At 55.1% G+C, this 19,104-nt stretch overlaps 8 protein-coding genes across 8 annotated transcripts; 3 read left to right on the plus strand and 5 right to left on the minus strand.

Moving 5' to 3' along the window:
• Positions 1–554: 554 nt before the first annotated feature.
• IAQ61_007343 (uncharacterized protein) lies at positions 555–764 on the minus strand (the record flags this gene model as incomplete). Its single annotated transcript, XM_066097537.1, has 1 exon — positions 555–764. One exon carries the CDS (start codon positions 762–764, stop codon positions 555–557), a length of 210 nt encoding a protein of 69 aa, XP_065952579.1.
• Positions 765–888: 124 nt separating this feature from the next.
• Positions 889–5,481, plus strand: IAQ61_007344 (uncharacterized protein; the record flags this gene model as incomplete). Its single annotated transcript, XM_066097538.1, has 2 exons — positions 889–1,279; positions 1,382–5,481. 2 exons carry the CDS (start codon positions 889–891, stop codon positions 5,479–5,481), a joined length of 4,491 nt encoding a protein of 1,496 aa, XP_065952580.1.
• A 1,516-nt stretch (positions 5,482–6,997) lies between these two features.
• IAQ61_007345 (uncharacterized protein) lies at positions 6,998–7,609 on the plus strand (the record flags this gene model as incomplete). Its single annotated transcript, XM_003840673.2, has 1 exon — positions 6,998–7,609. The coding sequence occupies one exon, from the start codon at positions 6,998–7,000 to the stop codon at positions 7,607–7,609; it is 612 nt and encodes a 203-aa protein (XP_003840721.2).
• Positions 7,610–7,900: 291 nt separating this feature from the next.
• Positions 7,901–9,762, minus strand: IAQ61_007346 (uncharacterized protein; the record flags this gene model as incomplete). Its single annotated transcript, XM_003840672.2, has 2 exons — positions 7,901–9,311; positions 9,362–9,762. The coding sequence occupies 2 exons, from the start codon at positions 9,760–9,762 to the stop codon at positions 7,901–7,903; spliced, it is 1,812 nt and encodes a 603-aa protein (XP_003840720.2).
• A 1,054-nt stretch (positions 9,763–10,816) lies between these two features.
• Positions 10,817–12,638, minus strand: IAQ61_007347 (uncharacterized protein; the record flags this gene model as incomplete). Its single annotated transcript, XM_066097539.1, has 6 exons — positions 10,817–10,883; positions 10,944–10,979; positions 11,086–11,465; positions 11,523–12,287; positions 12,374–12,442; positions 12,597–12,638. 6 exons carry the CDS (start codon positions 12,636–12,638, stop codon positions 10,817–10,819), a joined length of 1,359 nt encoding a protein of 452 aa, XP_065952581.1.
• Positions 12,639–12,904: 266 nt separating this feature from the next.
• IAQ61_007348 (uncharacterized protein) lies at positions 12,905–16,095 on the minus strand. Its single transcript, XM_003840670.2, has 4 exons — positions 15,070–16,095; positions 14,688–15,016; positions 14,208–14,543; positions 12,905–14,155 (listed from the first exon to the last, which is right to left on the minus strand). Exons 1-4 carry the CDS (start codon positions 15,197–15,199, stop codon positions 13,511–13,513), a joined length of 1,440 nt encoding a protein of 479 aa, XP_003840718.2. The 5' UTR covers positions 15,200–16,095; the 3' UTR covers positions 12,905–13,510.
• A 610-nt stretch (positions 16,096–16,705) lies between these two features.
• Positions 16,706–17,851, plus strand: IAQ61_007349 (uncharacterized protein; the record flags this gene model as incomplete). The annotated part of the gene is made up of 2 exons (XM_003840669.2): positions 16,706–16,905; positions 17,524–17,851. 2 exons carry the CDS (start codon positions 16,706–16,708, stop codon positions 17,849–17,851), a joined length of 528 nt encoding a protein of 175 aa, XP_003840717.2.
• Positions 17,852–18,427: 576 nt separating this feature from the next.
• Positions 18,428–19,038, minus strand: IAQ61_007350 (uncharacterized protein; the record flags this gene model as incomplete). The annotated part of the gene is made up of 2 exons (XM_003840668.1): positions 18,428–18,862; positions 18,976–19,038. 2 exons carry the CDS (start codon positions 19,036–19,038, stop codon positions 18,428–18,430), a joined length of 498 nt encoding a protein of 165 aa, XP_003840716.1.
• Positions 19,039–19,104: the final 66 nt, after the last annotated feature.

A 19,104-nucleotide genomic window follows, 5' to 3' on the forward strand; every position in this document is an offset into this window, starting at 1 on the left:
ATACTGCCTGGGTACGTATAGAAATGCTAGCAGCAGCCGGCTGCTGCTGGATGGTAGCCAGGTGCAGACATCTGGAGTCATCACCTGCTGCCTACCAAGGTTAGGTACAGGGCATGTACTGCCACCATGCCATGTACCTACTGCTGTACCTACCCAGGGTACTCTACTTGGTAGAAGACAGCCGGAGTCCAGGACAAGTTTGAAAGTGACCCGTCGTTCCTATGCACAGGAGCACAGCACACTGCCACTGCACAGGCAGCACGCCCGACCGGCCGCAAGCAACCGGCACTGGTGGCTGCACCAAGGAGCCAGCGAGCACCAATGCGCCCCGCCAATGCCAACGGGGAGCTGGTCGTCCCCTTTACCCTACTAGTGTGTAGTGAATGTATGTATGTATGTATGTGTGTGTGTAGGTGTCTTATGTACCCTTATGTACATGCCTGGCTACCTACCTACCAGCCATTTCGCGGCCGTACCGGTACCTGTAGCGAAGATCATGGCCAGCCAGCCCCAAGGGAAATTAAAAAATCAAACTCTACTGTCCGTTTGCTTACCTATGCCACGGTCGAGCCGAGCGACACGACGGCTTGCTGCTTGCTTGTTCCCCCCCAGAGACCTGCAGCCGTTGTCTGGTCTTCCTCTCCCCCTCGCCCGACCTTACTTGCTTGTGGAGTGGCGGCTGGATCCTGGCAGCCAGCGCTACCTTCAGCCTTACGGTATAGAGACTCCGCAGCCCGTTGTGCCGCCGCATCGCCCAAGCCCATCTCTCCCCCACGCCCTCCACACAACACCCCCCTCGACCTTGCCCGCAGACCGTGCCATGTACCGCGCTGTGAACGGCCAGTCCGCGTACATGCCCTGCTAGCCCTTGGCCCGCTCCTCGCAGCAATGCCCAGGAGGTCGCTGCGACCCGGCGGCGATCGAGACATCAAACGGCGCAGCACTTTGGACCCAGCAGGCTTCTTCTCCAGGCGCGCCGACAGACATGACAAGAACGCGCCTTTGCACCGCGCCGCCTCTGAAGACGGTCGCCGTCCCACTACTGCCGACCTCGCTGCCAGGCCCTCGACGAGCCCCGACGACGACCATGATGACGACGACGACGACGACGACGAAGAGCATGACGAGCATGAAGAGCACGACGATCCCCCGCCCACGACGCGCCGTTTCAGCTTGATGCGCTTCCGCCATGCCTCGGACTCGCAGCTGTCCTTCAAGGCGAAAGAGCAGGCGGCCCGTGATGCTCCGCCCGTGCCAGCGGTGCCCGCAAATCCACAGCGTATGTGTTGTGCCCGTGAGTGACTGTGTAAGAGCGATTTGGGCCGACAAGCCAATTCGCCATGCACCCATGTATGGGGATGAGAGCATGCACTGATGTCAGCAGCAGCCCCGGCCATCATCACCACGGCGCCCACCGAAGTCGTGGATGCGGAACACGAGGCGCCCCCCGCAGCGTCAGCACCAGCACCAGCACCAGCACCAGCACCAGCACCAGCAGCGACGCCCAAGAGAAGCAGACTGCAGCAGCTGGGCTTGCGGCGACGCTCATTTGACCCTGCCATGTCGGATCGGCCGAACACGCTGCTGCGCAAGTCCATGGACAAGAGGCAGCGGAAGCCGCAGCAGCAGAAGAGCCACAGCAACCTGCTCGAGGGCAACGGCAGCAACCACGGCGGCGGCCTCATCGATCCCTCCTCGGCCGTCGCCACCAACAAATGGCATGCACAACGCGGCGACGATGCGCGAGAGTCGGTGGATAGCAGCGCAGGAGGCAGCTCACGTGGCCTTCACATCTCCTTCGAGCAGCAGCACCGCCATCACCACTACCAGCAGCAGCAGCAGCAGCAGCAGCAGCAGCAGCAACAGCGAGCGCCATCACGACCCAGTCCCCCGCCACGACAAGGCTCTGCTCGCTTTGCCTTTGGGCGGCGGAAGCAACGCGCCTCGCTCTTCCCACTGCCCATGAAGATTGAGCCCCCGCAGTTCCCCGACAACGCGCCTGCCACGCCACGCCCATCCACGGGCGCTGCCAGCTCAGGCTCCCCCGACCACTCGCCCACGGCCGAAAGCCCGCCCTGGACGGCGCGTCGTCTGCACCCTCATGGCGAGCCTCGCGCGCAGACCCCGCCCGTTGTTGCCCCCCCGCCCTCGTCCTCGCAGTTGGCCCTCGCAGCCTCCAGCTTGAATCTCGTCACCCCGGCCTCGCTCTTCCGCAACGACTCGACCAAATCTATCCATTCCGCTCACTCCCACTCCAACGCCAACGCCAACAATCACAGCCACCACGCCAGCCACGCCAACAACGCCAGCGGCCCTATGCGCATGGGCCTGCGCGGCCGCTCATCGACCATGGGCTCCATGGGCGCCCGCTCAGACGCCGGCTCGCCCACCCCACCCGGCGGCCTTAGTGGACGCACGTCGACGTCGACGGCGGGGCGCAGTAGTTTCAGCAACCTCTTCGGCCTGAGCTCAAGATTCCGTAACAATTCCGAGCCACATTCGCCGAGACATGCGTCGCCCGCCCACGGCTATCTAGGCAACTCTGGCCTGGCCTCGCACCACAACTCGCTCAACATCAGCCGCGAGACCCTGGTCCTGCCAGAGCGCGAAGAAGGCGAAACCCCAGGTCACTACCTCGAACGCATCGAGGAGAGCAACCCCGACAAGAGCATCATCGCCAGCTACCTCTCCAAGACGGACGATGCCTTCCTCCTCTCCGTCCTCCGAAGTTATATGCGCAAGTTTGCCTTCTTCGGCGACCCCATTGACATGGCCATTCGCAAGCTACTCATGCAAGTCCAGCTGCCCAAAGAAACGCAGCAAATCGATCGGGTCTTGCAGGGCTTCGCCGACCGCTACCACGAATGCAATCCCGGCATCTACACCAACGCAGACAAGGCTTACTTCATCTCCTTCTCCATCATCATCCTGCATACCGACGTCTTCAACAAAAACAACAAGCGCAAGATGCAGCGCCCAGACTACATCAAGAACTCGTCTTGCGAGGGCGTCTCTGAGGATGTGCTCGGCTGCTTCTACGACAACGTCGTGTACACGCCCTTTATCCACATTGAGGACGAGGTGGATCTCAAGAACATCTCGTCCAAGAAGACGAAGAGGACGGCTGTGCTCAAGGGACCGATGAACGACCCGGCAAGGAAAGCCGCCAAGGAGCCTCTGGATCCCTATACCCTCATCTTCGAAGGCAAGCTAGACGCTCTTCGGCCCAGCATCAAGGATGTGATGAACTTGGACGACCCCTACAACTACGTGGGCACATCTGCGACTCTAGATACTAAGAACATCTACAAGTCCTTCTCCCGGTACGGCGTGATTCAAATCGTTTCCTCCCGATCCAGACCAGAGGCATTCATGTCAGAAGCAGCCCAGGAAAATCCCCTAGGCACCTCGGTCGGCATTGTCGAGATGCCTGTGACCAAGGTCGGGATCCTCTGGCGAAAAGACACAAAACGCAAAAAGGCGCGCTCTCCCTGGCAAGAGTGGGGAGCTGTCCTCACGCGGTCCGGCCTCTCGCTCTTCCGCAACTCAAGTTGGGCCAAGAATCTCATGAGCCAACACGATGCTCATGTCAAAAGAGGCGAGATTGGGCCTGTCCTCTTTCAGCCTGCGCTGCCCGACTTCAAGCAGGATCATCTCATACCCATGGACGGCGCCGTCGCTCTGATTGATAATACGTACAGGAAACACAAGCACGCATTCGTCATGTTCACAAAGGCCGGCGAGGAGACCTTTCTGGCTGACAGCGAAAAGGACCTGAACGAGTGGCTGGGCGTGCTCAACTACACAGCTGCATTCGAGACCCTTGGCGTCCGTTCCAGAGGTATGATTGGTGGGCTTTATGAAGGCCAGCGCAATCGAGGTATTCGACGCCTGAACTCATCCCACTCTACCAAGTCGATAACCACCCCGACAGGCGAGGTAACGATACAGAGTGGAAAGATCGACAGCCAGTTCGCCCAGCAAATGGTCAATGCTCGTAAAGATCTGATGCAAGTACGCATTGGCGAATCCGAGGAGAAGCTTGCTCAGGCGATCAAGGCACTGGAAGGCAGGCTTAGGGACGCACGGCATTTGCAGATTCTAGCCCCAATTCAACCAAAGACACGGGAATTGGTCATCCACGCCGCCGGTCGACTAGCTGCGAAGCTCAAGTGGGATCGTATTGAGATTTGGCGAATGAAGTGCCATCGTGATATTTTGGCCCAAGAATTGGAGGACGAGAAGCAGGGCGCCGCAGACCGACAGGCACGGATCGATCGAATCAAAGAAGCGTCGGCGCCGCCGCCGCCACCACCACCCATGCCCCAACTTCCCCTACACCAATCCAGTCGAGCATCGAAAATCAGTGGCTTAGCAAGATTGACTTCAAAGACCAGCTCCATCAACAGCGGACCAAAACCCCCGCCCTCTCCTGGATCGCCTTCCCTCCGGCCTGGAACCAAGTCTTCTCGTGACACTGACACGGGAGGTGAAGATGCCTTCAGGACGCCGCCTGAGACTTCACGTCAATCGAGTCCACACGACCCTTCTGCACAGTTCCACATTCCCCCCATGTCCTTCAGTCCTCCCTCTTCCGATCGTCGGAGCTCCCTGGCAAGCTCCTCTGGTCGTTCGCCAAGGCTGTATCCCACAGACCATCGGCCATCGGTATCGACCATGGGAGGGGGCACAATCACCTCTGATGATAGTTCTGACGATGATGTGCGATATGCCACGCCGCCACCCGGCGACGAACCCAAGTCTCTAGACCCACGTTCGATGGATGGATTGCGCCCCGAACGAGCCGTTGAGTCAGATGGCGAACAGTCCCTTGCTGCACTAGCCGGATCGCCCGCTTCACGTACGAAGCAAAGGCGCAGTCTACATCGCACACTGAGAGAGAACTCTCATGGGAGCTCTTCTCACCGCCGCAACCACAAAGGCAGCAATTCTACGTCTACTGTTATGAGTGACGATACTAGTGAGAACGAAGGTCTTGCGCGCAGACATGCAAGTTTCACAGTCCATGGCAAGAAGGCATCGGTCATTCAGTTTGGGCCTGACTGGCACAATACTACTGCGGAGGAGAAACTGAAGACCAAGAAGCAGTTGCAGGAGGCGGCTGAGGCGGCTTCCGTCGACGACAGAGATGGCACCAGCATCATCAGCAGTGGCACCAACACCATCATGTCGCCCACGAGCGATGGCACCGACAGGTCGCTACCTCACAAGCTCTCGACGGACGCCATCAAGCAAAGGCACGTCTCGACTGCGACGATCACACCTGCAAGCTACCGCGAAACTCAGCAAAACGGCCAGGTCTCGGATGACGCCTCTGATATGAGCGACATCGCCGAGGAAGAACTGGCCAGAGAGCGAGATTCTGCCGAGCAGCCCACCAAGCAAGACAAACCCTTACCCATACACAACATCCAGACGGAGAACCTCAACTTCAATCCGCCTGTCTCAGGACATGGATGATAGCTTTTCATACCATGGGATCCCAACACTGTCTCCTCTCTTCTCTTTTGTACTGCATTCATTGGATGTTCCCAAAAAGTCTATTTACCCCCTGGCATAGTATCATCGCGATGAGCGTGACAACATTACCAGATCTTCTTTTTCTCTTTCCTTCCATGATATACACTCTTCTCACATTCACCCTCTCAGCTGCTCGTGTGCGACGGCAAGAATTTCAGTCAGTATCGCAATCTCCTATTACTTTTTTTATGATGGTGGCGCATTTCTCTTCCTTGTAGTATTGCATAGATAGGGTCACTCAGGGGTGGCGTTCTTCCGAGCAAAGGGTTCAACAGCCGGGTAACATAAGATATATGGATGGGCGCTGGCGTGGTCCGCGCGCGGAGCCGACGGGATTGAAGGATTTGCATTGGGCGGAAATGACGAGAGAGATGAGTGGGCATGTCGATTCAATCAAAGCACGTAAAGCAGGCGAGTTTGATAGCGAAAATGATATTTTTGCGAATAAGAGCGACTGAGTGTGAGCGGCGAAGACCGGCCGGACGCCATGGAGAGACTGCGTGAGCGTTTATTTGTGCTAGTAGTCTAAACCTGATAGTAACGCAGCCTAATATTAATCTTTTTCTTTTTCTTTGGCAGGACGGATAAGAAGTCGTCCTCTGTACGATTAAAGTGTAGAAGAAGAATCCTTGCCGTTTTTGTACTTGAGACATCCCCCAAGCCCATCACTCCACTGCACATCATCGAATGGCATCGCCCATCTACCTGCCTATCCGAAACCATACATTCCTTGGCTACATGCCTACCTACCTACAGGGAAAAAAAAACATAGCTGAGCAGCTCCAGCCCATCCTTCTCACAACCCGGTATACAATCTCATACCTACGGTACCTGGGTACATGTTCGGCCGCCCGCACAACTCGCACACTCGCGCGCAATCCCCCCTCTCGGTTCACACCGAAGCGAAGCGAAGCCCAGCTTGAAACCTCAGATGTAGCGAAAGCGCCGCACACACGGCAAGAACCTGTCGTGTCTGTGTATATGTGTGAGTGTGTGTCGTTTCGAGGGATGGTGATACATTGATGAATGGGGGGGGGGGGAGGCGAGTCGAGGAATTGGGTTGGGTAGGTGTTTGGTCGATGCCTTGTTTTGATGGCGCGACGTTTGGGGGGTTTGGTTTTGGGATTGGAGGGAGGGGGAGGGGGCGTGGATGGGGATGCATTGGGGTGAATGGGTTGTGAGGTGTTTTGTTATATAAAGGAAGAGGGAAGAAGGGTTTACGCAGGGTTTGTGTATATTTTACTGCTTGTTCCATCACTCATTTCAGGATTGCGAAGTGAGGATTCTTTTCGTTCGGTCGCTACTTTTTTTCTTCTACCTTTTCTGCTCATCCTTTATTTTCCCCCCTCTGGTTCAGGGGCTGGTTTCTTCTCTTCTTGTCTTTGGTGTTATTCCATGTACTACAGAGTCACTCAACCCACACCATCCAACATCAACCGAAACCACAACCACAACCATGGCCCCGGCCATCACCACCACCACCACCCTAGCCCTAACAGCCCTCCTCACCCTCACAACCGCTCTCCCCGCACCCTCCCTCCTCCCTCGCCAATCCAACAACAACGCCCCCTGCTTCCTCCCCGGCTCCAACCCCCTTCCCGCAGAAGTCTCCGCCATCGCCACCACCCTCGCATCCAGCATAACATGCTCATCCACGCGTACCACCCTCTCCGGCGTGCCCGACGTGACCTCGGGCAGCATCTCCTTCTCCAGCATCGACTTCAGCCAAGCCGAGGGAAATGGACAATCGCCGCTCGCGTTTGCGCTCGAGACGTTTGCGACGCCGGAGCCGCTCGCAGATGCGGATTTGCAGACGTTTGAGGACGAGTTGGATGTCTACCTGGCGACCGAGGCGGGCGTGAGGAGTGTCGGCGGCGCGTTGGCAATCAAGGTGCCCAAATTCTTTTTGCAGATGCAGGTCAGTCGAATTCAGACGGCGCAGGGGAATCCGCCGGCTGCGCCTGGGCTGCAGGTCGATCATTTGAGGGATAAGGTGATCAAGAATGCGGCGGGAGAGGATCAGGCCTTGTTGGATCAGGTGGTTGCGTTGGCGGCGCAGCTTGATTAGAGGGGGCGCGAAATCAGGGGCATGGGCATGGGCATGGAAGAGAACAGGGAAACAGGTCAAAGACAGTACACCTACAATGATGGCCCTGGGCCCAGATACAAGTATCATACTCAAGTAGACTATCCCCGCTAATCATGCAACAACAAGTGGAAATCATACAGAAGAAGACCAATCAAGGCATCCATCACACCCACTGCCCCCTTCCATCACTGCCTCCAAAAACATACCATGCCATTAACAATCAATCTTTCCACCAGCATCATCATCTAGTGCCCGACTAGAAAGAAAGAATTACAAGTCTACGTGAGACGGGACAGCATCGGAAATTCCCGCCTCCACCTGTTCATTGACAAAAACATCAACATCGTCAAGGGAAGCCAGGGTGATGGTGCTCCCGACAACCGAGACACTGGGTTTGGTCACCGTCTTCGTCACAATGGACACGACATCTTGTGGGATGTCGATGTCGTGAGTGTTGGAATCCCCATCGCACTTCTTCATATCGGTTGTGATCTTCTGGAGTCTGATTTCGGTCTCGGGCTTGCCTCGCTTCTCCCACTCGGCGTCGGCGCAGACTGGTACACCAGCCAAGTAGGGGTGCATAAATCGAACGCGGAGATGCCAGGAGCGCTTCTCGATGTCTCCATCAGCCATTCCAATGTCGCCTTCACCGAAGTCAGTGTCATCTTCGGCCACTTGTGCTGCCGCAGAGGAGGAAGAAGAAGGGCCAGAAAGGACAAAGACCGAAAAGACCGAAAAGTCTGTATCCATGGTAGATGTGGCAACTTCCACGATAGGCACGGCGACTTCAACAGTAGGCACGGCGACTTCCACGATAGGTGTAGCAACTTTCATAAACGTGTAAGTGGGTGAAACGACAGTAGTAGTGACTTCTCTGGTGAGGGTTGATGTGAAGTCGTTTATACGCCCATGTTTTGGGCCACAGTTCATGGGGTTTTTGGGACCGCTACGGCAATCAAACTTGGTGAAGTCGTCTGTCTTGTACGTATAGCAGTCGTAGCAGATGAGTGAACGGCTCCAGGGATGAAACATCCAGCGACCCTTGTGGTTGTTCTCGGGGCTCGGCCCAAATTGACTGGGAGTTGCTTCTGCATTGCGACTAGCGAGCTTCGGGGAGATCAAGAAGGTATTTGTTCTGGTTGATGTCGTGCTCGCGGGCTCCAGCGAGATCAAGACGGTGTTCGTACTGGTCGATGTCGTACTTACTAGTTGCAGAGAAGCCAAGACGGTATTTGTTCTGGTCGATGTCGTACTCACGGGCTTCAGGGGAATGAGGAGGGCATTGGTCCTCGTTGACGTCTCAGTAGCGGGATCTTGGGGAATCAGGACGACGCTAGTCTTGGTTGAGATGGTAGTAGTGGGCTCCTGCGGAATTACGAGAATACTGGTTTTGGTTGATATCTTGGTAGAGGGTTCCTGAGAGACCACGATAGTGCTCGTTTTGGTCGATATCGTACTTACGACCGGCTGGATCAGGATGGTATTCGTTTTGGTAGATGTCGTAATGTCAGGCTTCTGGAATATTTTGATAGTACTGATTGTGGTTGATGTCTCACTAACAGGCTCCTGGGATATCGCGATAGTCTTCGTCGTCGTCGATGTCTTCTCTTGGGGGGTTGCTTTCTTGTCTGTGTCGACACTCCACGAGACCAAGAGCGCAGTTTTTGTTTTGGTCTTCGGACTATGGTACATCAGCTGACTATCCTAAGAAGAATGGTAAATGAACCCTACGTTGAATGGGGTACAGAGACGCAATCAAAGTGGATCGAAAGTGCTGGAGCATTTGCATCATAGGTGAGGCACTGTTGGAGTCCTCGAGGCAGAGAGAGTCGTCCAAGCGCAGTCTTATCCATACAGCCGCGAGTAGAGTGTGCAACAAGGTTACAAACTGCAGTGCCATTGTTGATGTCATTGATCCACTCAGCATTGTCCGGGAGCTCGAATGGTCTGAAGCTCTGAGACCCACTAGCCAGGTTCAAACACTCATTGCGGCTGACATCGAGGTTGACAAGCTGAGGCGGTGCGTCGCAATTCTTGGCTGGGAACGAGTAGACGCGGATCTTGTCCTCGGACCGTGTAAAGGACGAAAGTGCGAGCAATATGCCGAGGCTAAGTAGAGGTAGTCGAGTCATTGCGAGGGTACTGTGGTAGTTGTCAGAGTTGGGATCATCAATAGGGCAGGCGGAGTGTTGCTCAATAGAAGAAGAAGATTTGGTGAAAGCGGGGAAGGCTGGACAACTAACCTGAGTGCAAATCTTCAAGCTATTATGGAGTTGTTACTGCCATCTGTCAGTCCTAGACACTCTACCGTGTCGATGTTGGGCTGATGGATGTGATGGAAGGGGTGGATGGCCCAAGGATTAAAGGCGAGCCGCAGCTAGAAGCAAAGCAAGAGTGTGTGCTAGATGGTTCGGATCAGGTCGACTGTACCGATGTGAAAGGCCGTGCGAGGTTGAGCGATCCGATAATGTCTACCCATTGTCAGCGTCAGGACGTCCTGGTGGATTGAGGTGTGTTGAAGAGCTGATGACAGGCTCGCCACCCAGGAGACAGGAGGCATGCATGCAGTCATACCAGGAGTGAAGCCAAGATGAGAAGAGGCTGGAAGCTGAATGCGGGACGGTTGTTGTGCGATGTGAGAAGAGAAAGGAGAAGAAGAGACGCAACCGAGCACGAGCTTTTATGGACTGCGGCGCTGGCTTGGGAACGAAGCTCACCGTGGCAACAGTGACAGAAGGTGTATCGGGCTGTCTCTGGTGGGCGTGGTTACTGGTGATGAAGAACCAGTGGGCAGGAGGCTCCGCTCTGGGAAGGCTCCAAGGATCGGAAGTAGAAGTAGATTGTGCGTGTCATGTGATGGGAAGTCGTGATGGAGTAGTCGAGTCGGTCGCATGTAGCAAGTTGCTGACTGCACCAAGTATGCAATCCCAAGACGGTGCTTCATTACATGCATCCATGCGTTGGACCTGTTCCCAGCGGCAGCAGAGACCTTGTTGTTCAGTGTGTTTCGATAGTAGCAACAAAAGAAAAACGAGTGTGAAGCGGAACAACGCGATTGCACTTGAGACTTTTCCGTGTGGAAGTTACGCTTCATGGCCATAGAAGCTGCAATAGGCCGTCTCCATGGCTGTACTGTCCATGATGACAGTCAAGGTGTCGTGTTGACAGCAGAGAACTTGGCAAAGGTCATCGGCGACTCGAGATGGACAATACGTTGTAGCCCCTAATGAAGGGCACAAATTGGAAGGCTTGTCTGCACTCGCTGCTAAGAAAATAGTGTAAATCAGGACAAAATTGGCATGGGAAGACCTACAATGTCACTAAAAGGATGCTGTGCTGGTCTTTCCGGCTTTCGTTTTGTTTCGTTTGCTTTACAAATCCCTGCGGATATAACATGTGGCATCCATGACTCCAAAAACTCCATACAAATGGCCTGAACAAGCGACTGTACCTACCACTCCCCCCAAGCATCGTCTTCCTTCTTCCCACTTGCGGCTCCACCCGACCCGCCCTTCTTCATAGCCGTCGTGCCAATGCCTGATGGTTTCTGCCTTGCTTGGTTGGCATTCACCCTTGTCTCACCTGCAGTCGAGAACTCGTCCCAGAAGTCCTGTTTATCTTTGCTAGGCCCCTTTGCTGGCGCCCCAAAAGACTCCCAGAAGTCTTTGTGCTCCGGTTCGACAGCGGGGCCGCCACGCCGAGCATTCGAGGTCGTACTTTCACCCTCGACGAAGCGATTGAACGTTGTTCCTGCATTGACGACGCCGGTTTGAAGGGTTGCGCCAATGGTGCCTGCAGTGTTGCGCGCTTGAGAGGCAATGTCTGCTTCGGCAAGCTGGAGAAGATTGTCAGTAGCTATAGACTGAGGGACTGTCACACCCTAGGTCTCTACCTTCTGCATGCCTGGCTTAACCCAGCCTTCGTAACCCGTCTTGCCGACCTTGCTGACACTAGCGCCGAGCCAGCCAAAACCCTTGGTCAGCGCTGCGACGGGGTCCTTTTGGAAGTCGGATATCTCAGGCGGCGCGTCGAAGCTGTCCTCTTTCTTCCACGAGTCTGGCTCGCTGCCAAAGCCCGAGAACTTGCCTCCCTGGTTGGGCGCCACACCCTCAGGCCGTTCTGCATTGGCCTGGCCCATTTTGGCAAAATAGGCTTCATTCTTTGACTTTTGCGAAGACATGGCGTTGGTCCCCAGTGCGGGTGAGGCCGAGCGGTGCAAGGCAGCATCGTGGCCTCTTGGCTTGCCCAGGGGAGTTTGACTTCTGCTATCTGTTGCACTGGCACGGCCACTGAGGGGCGCACCCATGCCGGCCGATGTTGAATTGTCCTTCTTGGGCAGTCGCTTGGGCAGATTGGCCTTGTCAAACTCGCGGTCTTCGACCTTGCAGCTTAGCCTTTCCTTCCACTCGTCGCCCGCCTCCGAGTCGTAGCGTTCCTGTATCGTCGAGGCTTCAAACGTCCTTCCTTCCTTGGTATTCGAAGCGTGCGCGTTGAAGAAGTCTTGATAGGTCTTGTTGCCACCGGCGGCCATGCGGGCAAGCTCTGAGCCTTTGAAGGCGTCCATGGTGATGCTGCGAATAAAGGAGATGTGTACGCCGAGACCGCGGTGAACGCCCGAGCAGGACAGACACATGAAGATTCCGAGTTTGGGCGAGGCCTGCCATGTTAGACTGTGCTATGCGCAACCGTGTCTACGCGCCTGAGGGAGGAGGGTGTACATGGTGAGGGAAGGAGGTTGCGTACCCATTGGGGGCTCGGCGCATTGCAATCGACACATTTGTTGTTCTCGTTGGTCTTTTGTATCTCCAGCAACTACATTCACTTGTTAGCTGTCCTATTCGAAAGAAGTATGCGCACCGCATGCATCCTTTGCGCATCGCTCTGCTCCCACATCACCATTCAGCACGCCTAGCAAACTCCACCTCCACGACAACGGCGCTGGAGCGCTTGGAACTGGCCTACCTACCTTGCTGCGCGTCTCCGGATCAACCTCCCACATTTTACTCATGGCGAATGACTAGCGGAAATATGCACTGCTGGGCTCTGCACCGTTGTGTTTGCCACGTGAACTAGTCGTGGGGTGAATCTGATAAGAAGCGATGAGAATGGGCCACGGTGGTCGAGATTCACGGTCCCCCCTCCCCTTACCCCTACCCTAGCGAAATGTAGCGCCTAGGGCACTTGAGCCTCATCCCACGTCATATCGCGTGCCCCCCCCCCCCCCCGTCATGTTTCACACAAATACATTCTCGGGGTTGAACGAGGCGCAGGCGAGAGAGACATGCTCTGGTTGTCCTCTTTACATAAGCCAAAGAGCGTGTAAGCATGAATCTCTGTCTCTGGGCGACATCATAAAAGTTGAATATCAGTGTTGATGGACTATCTTTTATTTTTCAAAGTACGCGAGCTACATAGGCCCTGCTCTCTTCTGACTAACTAATATGGAACCACCGCCTCCCCTTTGCTAATGACCATTTAAAAGGCTGGTCTTCCTCCTCTGAGCTACGGCTTTGGTGTCTTTTCCTTGACTCTCGTGCCGCAGCTGAATCCTTACAAAAAAAAATTACACAATAGCATAATGAGATATCCGGGTGGGAAGAGGAAAGTGGTGTACAAAGTGAGGGCGCCATTAATGGAAGTGAATCCTGGTTCGAACGAAATTCTGAAGACGGTAGCGGTGCGATACCGGAACATGTGCAATACCTTGTTAAACGCCGTGCGCCGATGCTATGATGAATATTCCTGTACAGATGAGGTGTTTGATGATTCGTGAGGTCGTAACGTAGCTACTGACATCCAACTGTCCTCACTAACGTCAAGCGATCTCGAGATCCTCCAGGTCGAGCTCGCAACTAGTAATTGTCACTCGGGCGACGATTTTCAGTCCCTGGATGGATCGGGGTTGACAACGTTTAGCTGCCGTCCGTAATCCCGACTATCATCGATGCTCGCAAGACTGTCTCGACTTTCGTTGGAGCCGTGGAAGGTCAACACAGCCCTAGGATTAAGCCTCGAGTCGACCAGTACGGGCTGGCTATATCTGCGATCAGATGTAGACATGGGTCCAATGGAATCATCATCATGCCGACTTCTTTGTGATCCAGACGTTGCAACTGTCGCTTGAGGATATTGCAGGTTCTTCTCGACACCGTGACCACCGAGCAGACCGGCTTTACTCATAGTACTCGTATTGCGGTTTAGACCCGATTGGCCACCCTCGCCACCCATCTGCTCGCGTTGCTGCTTTCTCCTGCGCCACAGGAGGAAAAGGATGCCGCCAACGATGGCGAGAAGTCCGAGGACACCTCCAACGACCCCGCCGACGATTCCACCTGTATTGGACTGGCTGTCGTTGCTATCGCTGGTCTGGCCGCTGGCGGGAGTGGGATCAGGCGTGAAGACGACGGTGCGGGTGACAATGATGCCGCTCTCAGTGACGACGGTTGCCGTTGTCTTGGGCTCTTCTGTCGTAGTCGGCGGGTCGGCAGAAGAGGTGGGACGCGTAGTAGAAGCCGGTTGTGTGCTCTGCTTACAAAAAAGTCAGCCTTTAGGTAGTGAGGGCATGAGTACGGCCAACCAAGATAGATCGCAGCTTGCTAAAAGCAATGGTGGAAGAGGTAGGACGCAGTTCGGTTGTAGCGACAGTGGAGAAGAAAGAATGTACTTGAGTAACGGAGACGGTGGTAAAAGAAGAACGCAGTTCGGTCGTGGCAACAGTGGAGAAGAAAGAGTGCACCTCAACGAAGGAGACGGTGGAAAAGGAAGAACGCACTTCAGTCGTAGAAACAGTAAAGATGGAAGTAATGGGGGAGAAGACAGTCGTGACCTGCGGTGCGCCCACAACTGTCTGGACGACTGTCTGTGGATTGGCCGTCACCACTCTCGTGACTACGGATGGCGAAGCCTGAGCTTGCTGCCAAACAAGTCAAATACAGATCACGAGGGCATCATGGACACTCATGCTAGATGGGGGAGAGAAGAAAAAAAAAGGAAATGGTGCAGCCGAGGCAAGAGCGGAGAAAAGGTGCTGGTAAGAGAAGAAACAGGTAGTACTGACAGTCGGCGCCTCGGACGAGGGCGGTTTCTCTGTCGGAGATGGGGGAGGGGCGGCACTACTCACGTCTGTAGCAGAGGGCTGCGAACCGCCTTGAGTACCAGAGGGCGATCCGGCGAGTTTGATGTAGATGTAAAGACCTTTGTCCTTGTCGCCGCAGTGTTCGACTGGGAAGCCTGGGCAGCCCACTTGACAATTGCTCGTGTCTTCTTGTCGTGCAGGAATGTAGTTGGTACACCAGCAGTCGGTGAACTGTATGACGGCGAAGGCATAAGTACCAAGACTGTTACAGTGATCTGTACATTTACCGTTTGACTGGTATGGCCAATTGACTGCGAGTGTGTCAGTGGTGTTGAGGCGAGGTTTGGAGGGGGAGTGGACGTACAAGCATCGCCCGAGGCGGTGTTCTGGTTTGAGCAGTAAGGGGCGTCAAAAGCGACGGTGAGGGATGAACTCAGGAGCGCCATCCAGGCGGCAGCACGACGTGCGAGGTCTGATCTCAACATGATGCCCATGTTTGCAATGGCGGGGCGATGGAAAGTGGGTCGATGACAGTGCGATGGGTGGTATTCATGCAGATGGAATACGGGTGGGGGAACAGACGTTGGTGATTACGTCGTAGCTCTCTCCCTCTCTCTTGTGATGTGAAAGCTGCTGTAGGTTGGGTGGACAGTGAAGCGCGAGTCAATCAAGCAGCGCTTGGGTAGGCGGAGGAAAAGCGATTGAACGCCTCCAACGACGTGAGCGAGCCGTAGGGGTGGGGGACAGGGTGTATGATTGCGTGGGCACTGGTTGGTGTAGATGCGGTACTCGAGCACCTCTATGCGGCGGGGGAGGGCAGATGGCAGGTTGGGCGTGGTAATGGTAGTGGCAGTGGCGTGAGGTTGGTGGTACCGAAAGCGAGAATGTTGTTGGCAGGGCTGGGGATGCGTGCATGCAGTTTTGGACGCCCAGCGCGTACCCGAAAGCGTCGCAAGCGAGCGAAGAGATGGTGATGGTGACAGGTAACAGTGAGGGTGAGGGCGAGGGCGGTGACTGTAATGGTGAGGGTGAGGGTGGTGACTGTAATCGTGGTGATGGTTGTGGAATAGCGGACTATTCACTCAAGGGGCTGGTCAGCATTGCTTATCGCTGTGAACGAGAGACCAGACGGGAGTCGTCGGCGTAGGGGAAGGGGCAAGGGGCAAGGCAAGCAAGAGGCGATGGATAGGGTAGCCGTAGAGTTGCAGTAGAGTTGCAGTAGAGTAGCAGCAGCAGCAGCAGCAGCAGCAGCAGCAGCAGCAACAACAACAACAGCCAACAGCCAACAGCCAACAACAACAACAACAGCAGCAGCAAGAGCGGCGGGCGGGCGGGCGGGCGGGCAAAAGCTTTTGCTGTTGAGGAAAGAAAGCTGGATGGAGAAGGGGCCATTGTGGGCCAAGGGCACTTCTTGCCTGCCCTGCAACTGCCAACTGCAACCTTTCCCTGGAACTAAGCCAATCAGCCCCGGCCAACCTTGCCACTTGACTAACCTGGCCTGGCCTGGCCTGGCCTGTCTCTGCGCCTGCCTGCTACTCTACCTTGGGCCGTGCTGAAAATCAGTTCCCGCTTTGTTCCCTGGTTCTTTGCTTTCGGCCCCAAGGACATGCTCCGCCTTCATCCGCCTTGCTTTTTGTCCACCCGCTGTGCCGCACTGGATTCTCTAGGCGAAAAGGAGGAAGCATGGCGATGACAATGACAATCAATACCAATCTACTAGATCAAGTGTAGGTGTGTGTATGATACTGTACTAAACAGCCAAGTACACTTGCCCCTTCTCCAGAGGAAGAACTGGGTACTATCTACCCAAAGATACAGTACATACCTGCTGTACGCCTACTAGGACGCGCCACCTTCCTTCCTGCCCAAACATGAAGCTCATCCACACGCCGACACTTTGGTTGTACCACGACCCGATTCAGCCCTGTCCTGGAATCAGGTAAAGATTCTGCGTCTGGCCATGGAGGAGACTGGCCCTCCCACTAGAGTACTCTACTGCCATGTACTACTACGTACCAGGTAGGCAATCAACAGCAACAGACAACAGGGCTGCTGCAATCCAGCCGATCTCCTCTCGACAGCAAGCTATGACGCAAGAGGCTGACTCGCTTGCTCTCGCTCACAGGACACCCTATGGCCACGGACCGTTTGCAAAACCGCCAGTGTTGTCGATAGTGCGATCGTCAGGGGGTCAGAGTCGGTAAGCGCTACTGTGCCCTTCCACACCCTCTGTCTAGTAGAGAGTACCATGGGGAGACCAAAGCACGGTCAGGCAGCACACTGCGGGAGAGGAGAAGAGTCGACGCTTTTCGAAGCCCGTTGTCGTCATAGGGCAGCACCAGGCACATGACTGGCTGGTTGCACCATCGACGCGTAACTGATCGATGGCCCGAGGGGTTAGCGATGCGCACATGATGCGCGATCCGAACAGGCAACATCCTTACTGCCAACCCCCTCCACACCCCTACTCCTAGCTCCACCACCATGTGTCTACATACTAGTACAGTCGGAGATGAGCATGTCCACCCTTTATACTTTTGGCTTTTGGCTCTTTGCACGGCATCCACCGTACGGCCCCCGTAGAAATGACTGCCCTACCTGCCGTGTGTACCTGGGTATGTACCACACCATCGACCTAGGGTAGATGACAGGAACGAACAGCAAACCTTCAAGGGCTCGAAACCTTGATGCAGCTCCCATGTACTCATGCGCTCGGGTAGTTTGAGTATCATGTGATTGAATAAACAAAAACCTTGGCACGCATGCCAATACATCCATGTACCAAGTATAGAAAGCTCAATCCTGCTCTGCGCTGCAGATTTGGTTTAGCCCCGCCTCGTTCATTGGGTCACTCACGACGAGCATGTGGTGGCATGGTCGGTGTCGGATCCTCCCGCCTCCTCGTCCCATCATCGGAGAAAATAACCAAGAACAATTTCCTGTCTTCGCTTCAGGATGGCGGCTTTCACACGACAACTGGCCTGGCCCAAAAGGTTTCTGCCAAGCGCTCGGAAAGTGTCGAAGCCGGGACGGTTCGGAGCGTCCAAGACTTCACAACTCATCAAAACCCTACTCTAGGTACCACTACTCTTGCCCTTGCTGGGTGCGGTGCCGCAAAGGCTCAAGGCGGATCTGTCATCATCTGATTGTATTGTACAACTCGTCTCCTTTACCACATGTACCTACTAGTAGGTACAAAGTAGAGTAGATGCTCGCTTGTGGACAAGGCCCCCTGCCCCATCTTGCTAGTCATGAATGGATTGCTTCTCGTACTCAATAGGCCCTGGGAAGCCGGCAATAGATACCTTGGACGGTACCGTCAGTTGCTGCGCGACACTGGATTGTCTGTTGCCATGGCATGATGTGACGACCTGATACCACGGCTTTTAGCCATCTCCAAAGAAGCTACAAGCGTCCACGAGGATGGAGAGCACACAAAAGGTGCTTTGGACAGACTGGGTTCGACTAGGTTCTGCATCGACTTGGGACGTCATGTTTTCATGATTCAGAGGGGGTACAAATGCGCTCGCTAAAGCCATGTGTATGAGCAAATGCTTCTAGACATGGCACACGTTGCTCCCACCCATCCGTCGAATGATGAGGCCTCACTAACCCATCCTCGTGATGAACAAAGGTCACCACCACAGCAAGTCCACTTGCCCGTTCTCCTTCTACCTGCCAGACCTTATTTATTTTCCCACTGCAAACAAGTCGACAATGTCCTAGGCACCATCACCCCATAGCCCAACCACTTGCATGGCAAAGGTCAGCCCAGCCAGGACTGTCTTGAGCCTCTCTGTGGACTGCCGTCTCTCGACCGCCTGCCTCACCTGCTCGCCATTGACATTGTCGCCTTGTGCCTCGAGATCAAGCACCTGCCGCTGCTCACTGCTTCCTTGGCTCAGTGTGACGGCATAATCTACGCCTGGGCCCGAGGCAAAAGCAAAGATGGAGGTGTAGAGTAGATACGGGTGCCGGGCCTGCCGTGGGGACAGCAGGTATGCGGAGAACAGGGTAAAGGTGGTCATGTGGCGGAGATAGGAGGATAGAGTCGAGGACGAGGAGGCGAGGTAGGTCAAGGATGTCCGCGCATTGACGGCCGTGGGCAGAGCGAGCAAGGCGGGCAGAGCGAGTGTGGAAAGGGTTGCAGAGACGCCCTGTGGATAGAGAAAGGAAAGCTTAGTAAGAGAAGGTGGGGAGGGCTGTGTGTGTGTGTGTGTGTGTGTATACAATAGGCAGGAGAGGAGATGGCAGCGTGGGATAGACGTACCGTTGCGATGCCGAGCGAGATTGTGCCGACGAATTTACATATGGTGACGGTTTGAGCCGCCATGGTGTTGAGGTTGGAAGTTGAAGTTGAAGCTGCAGTTGGTGTTGTGGGTCTTGACGTCTTGACGAT

The sequence above is a fragment of the Plenodomus lingam genome (assembly GCF_022343315.1).
Source record: "Plenodomus lingam strain CAN1 chromosome Unknown contig_27, whole genome shotgun sequence".
Classification (NCBI taxonomy): Eukaryota; Fungi; Ascomycota; class Dothideomycetes; order Pleosporales; family Leptosphaeriaceae; genus Plenodomus; species Plenodomus lingam.

Excerpts from the sequence above, each read along its gene's own strand:
- IAQ61_007348 (XM_003840670.2), bottom strand. The coding sequence starts at position 15,199 with ATGGGCATCATGTTGAGATCAGACCTCGCACGTCGTGCTGCCGCCTGG. Across the intron at positions 14,544-14,687 it reads CCTCGTCCGAGGCGCCGACT|CAAGCTCAGGCTTCGCCATC; the intron begins GTCAGTACTACC and ends CTTGTTTGGCAG. Across the intron at positions 14,156-14,207 it reads GCAAGCTGCGATCTATCTTG|AGCACACAACCGGCTTCTAC; the intron begins GTTGGCCGTACT and ends TTTTGTAAGCAG.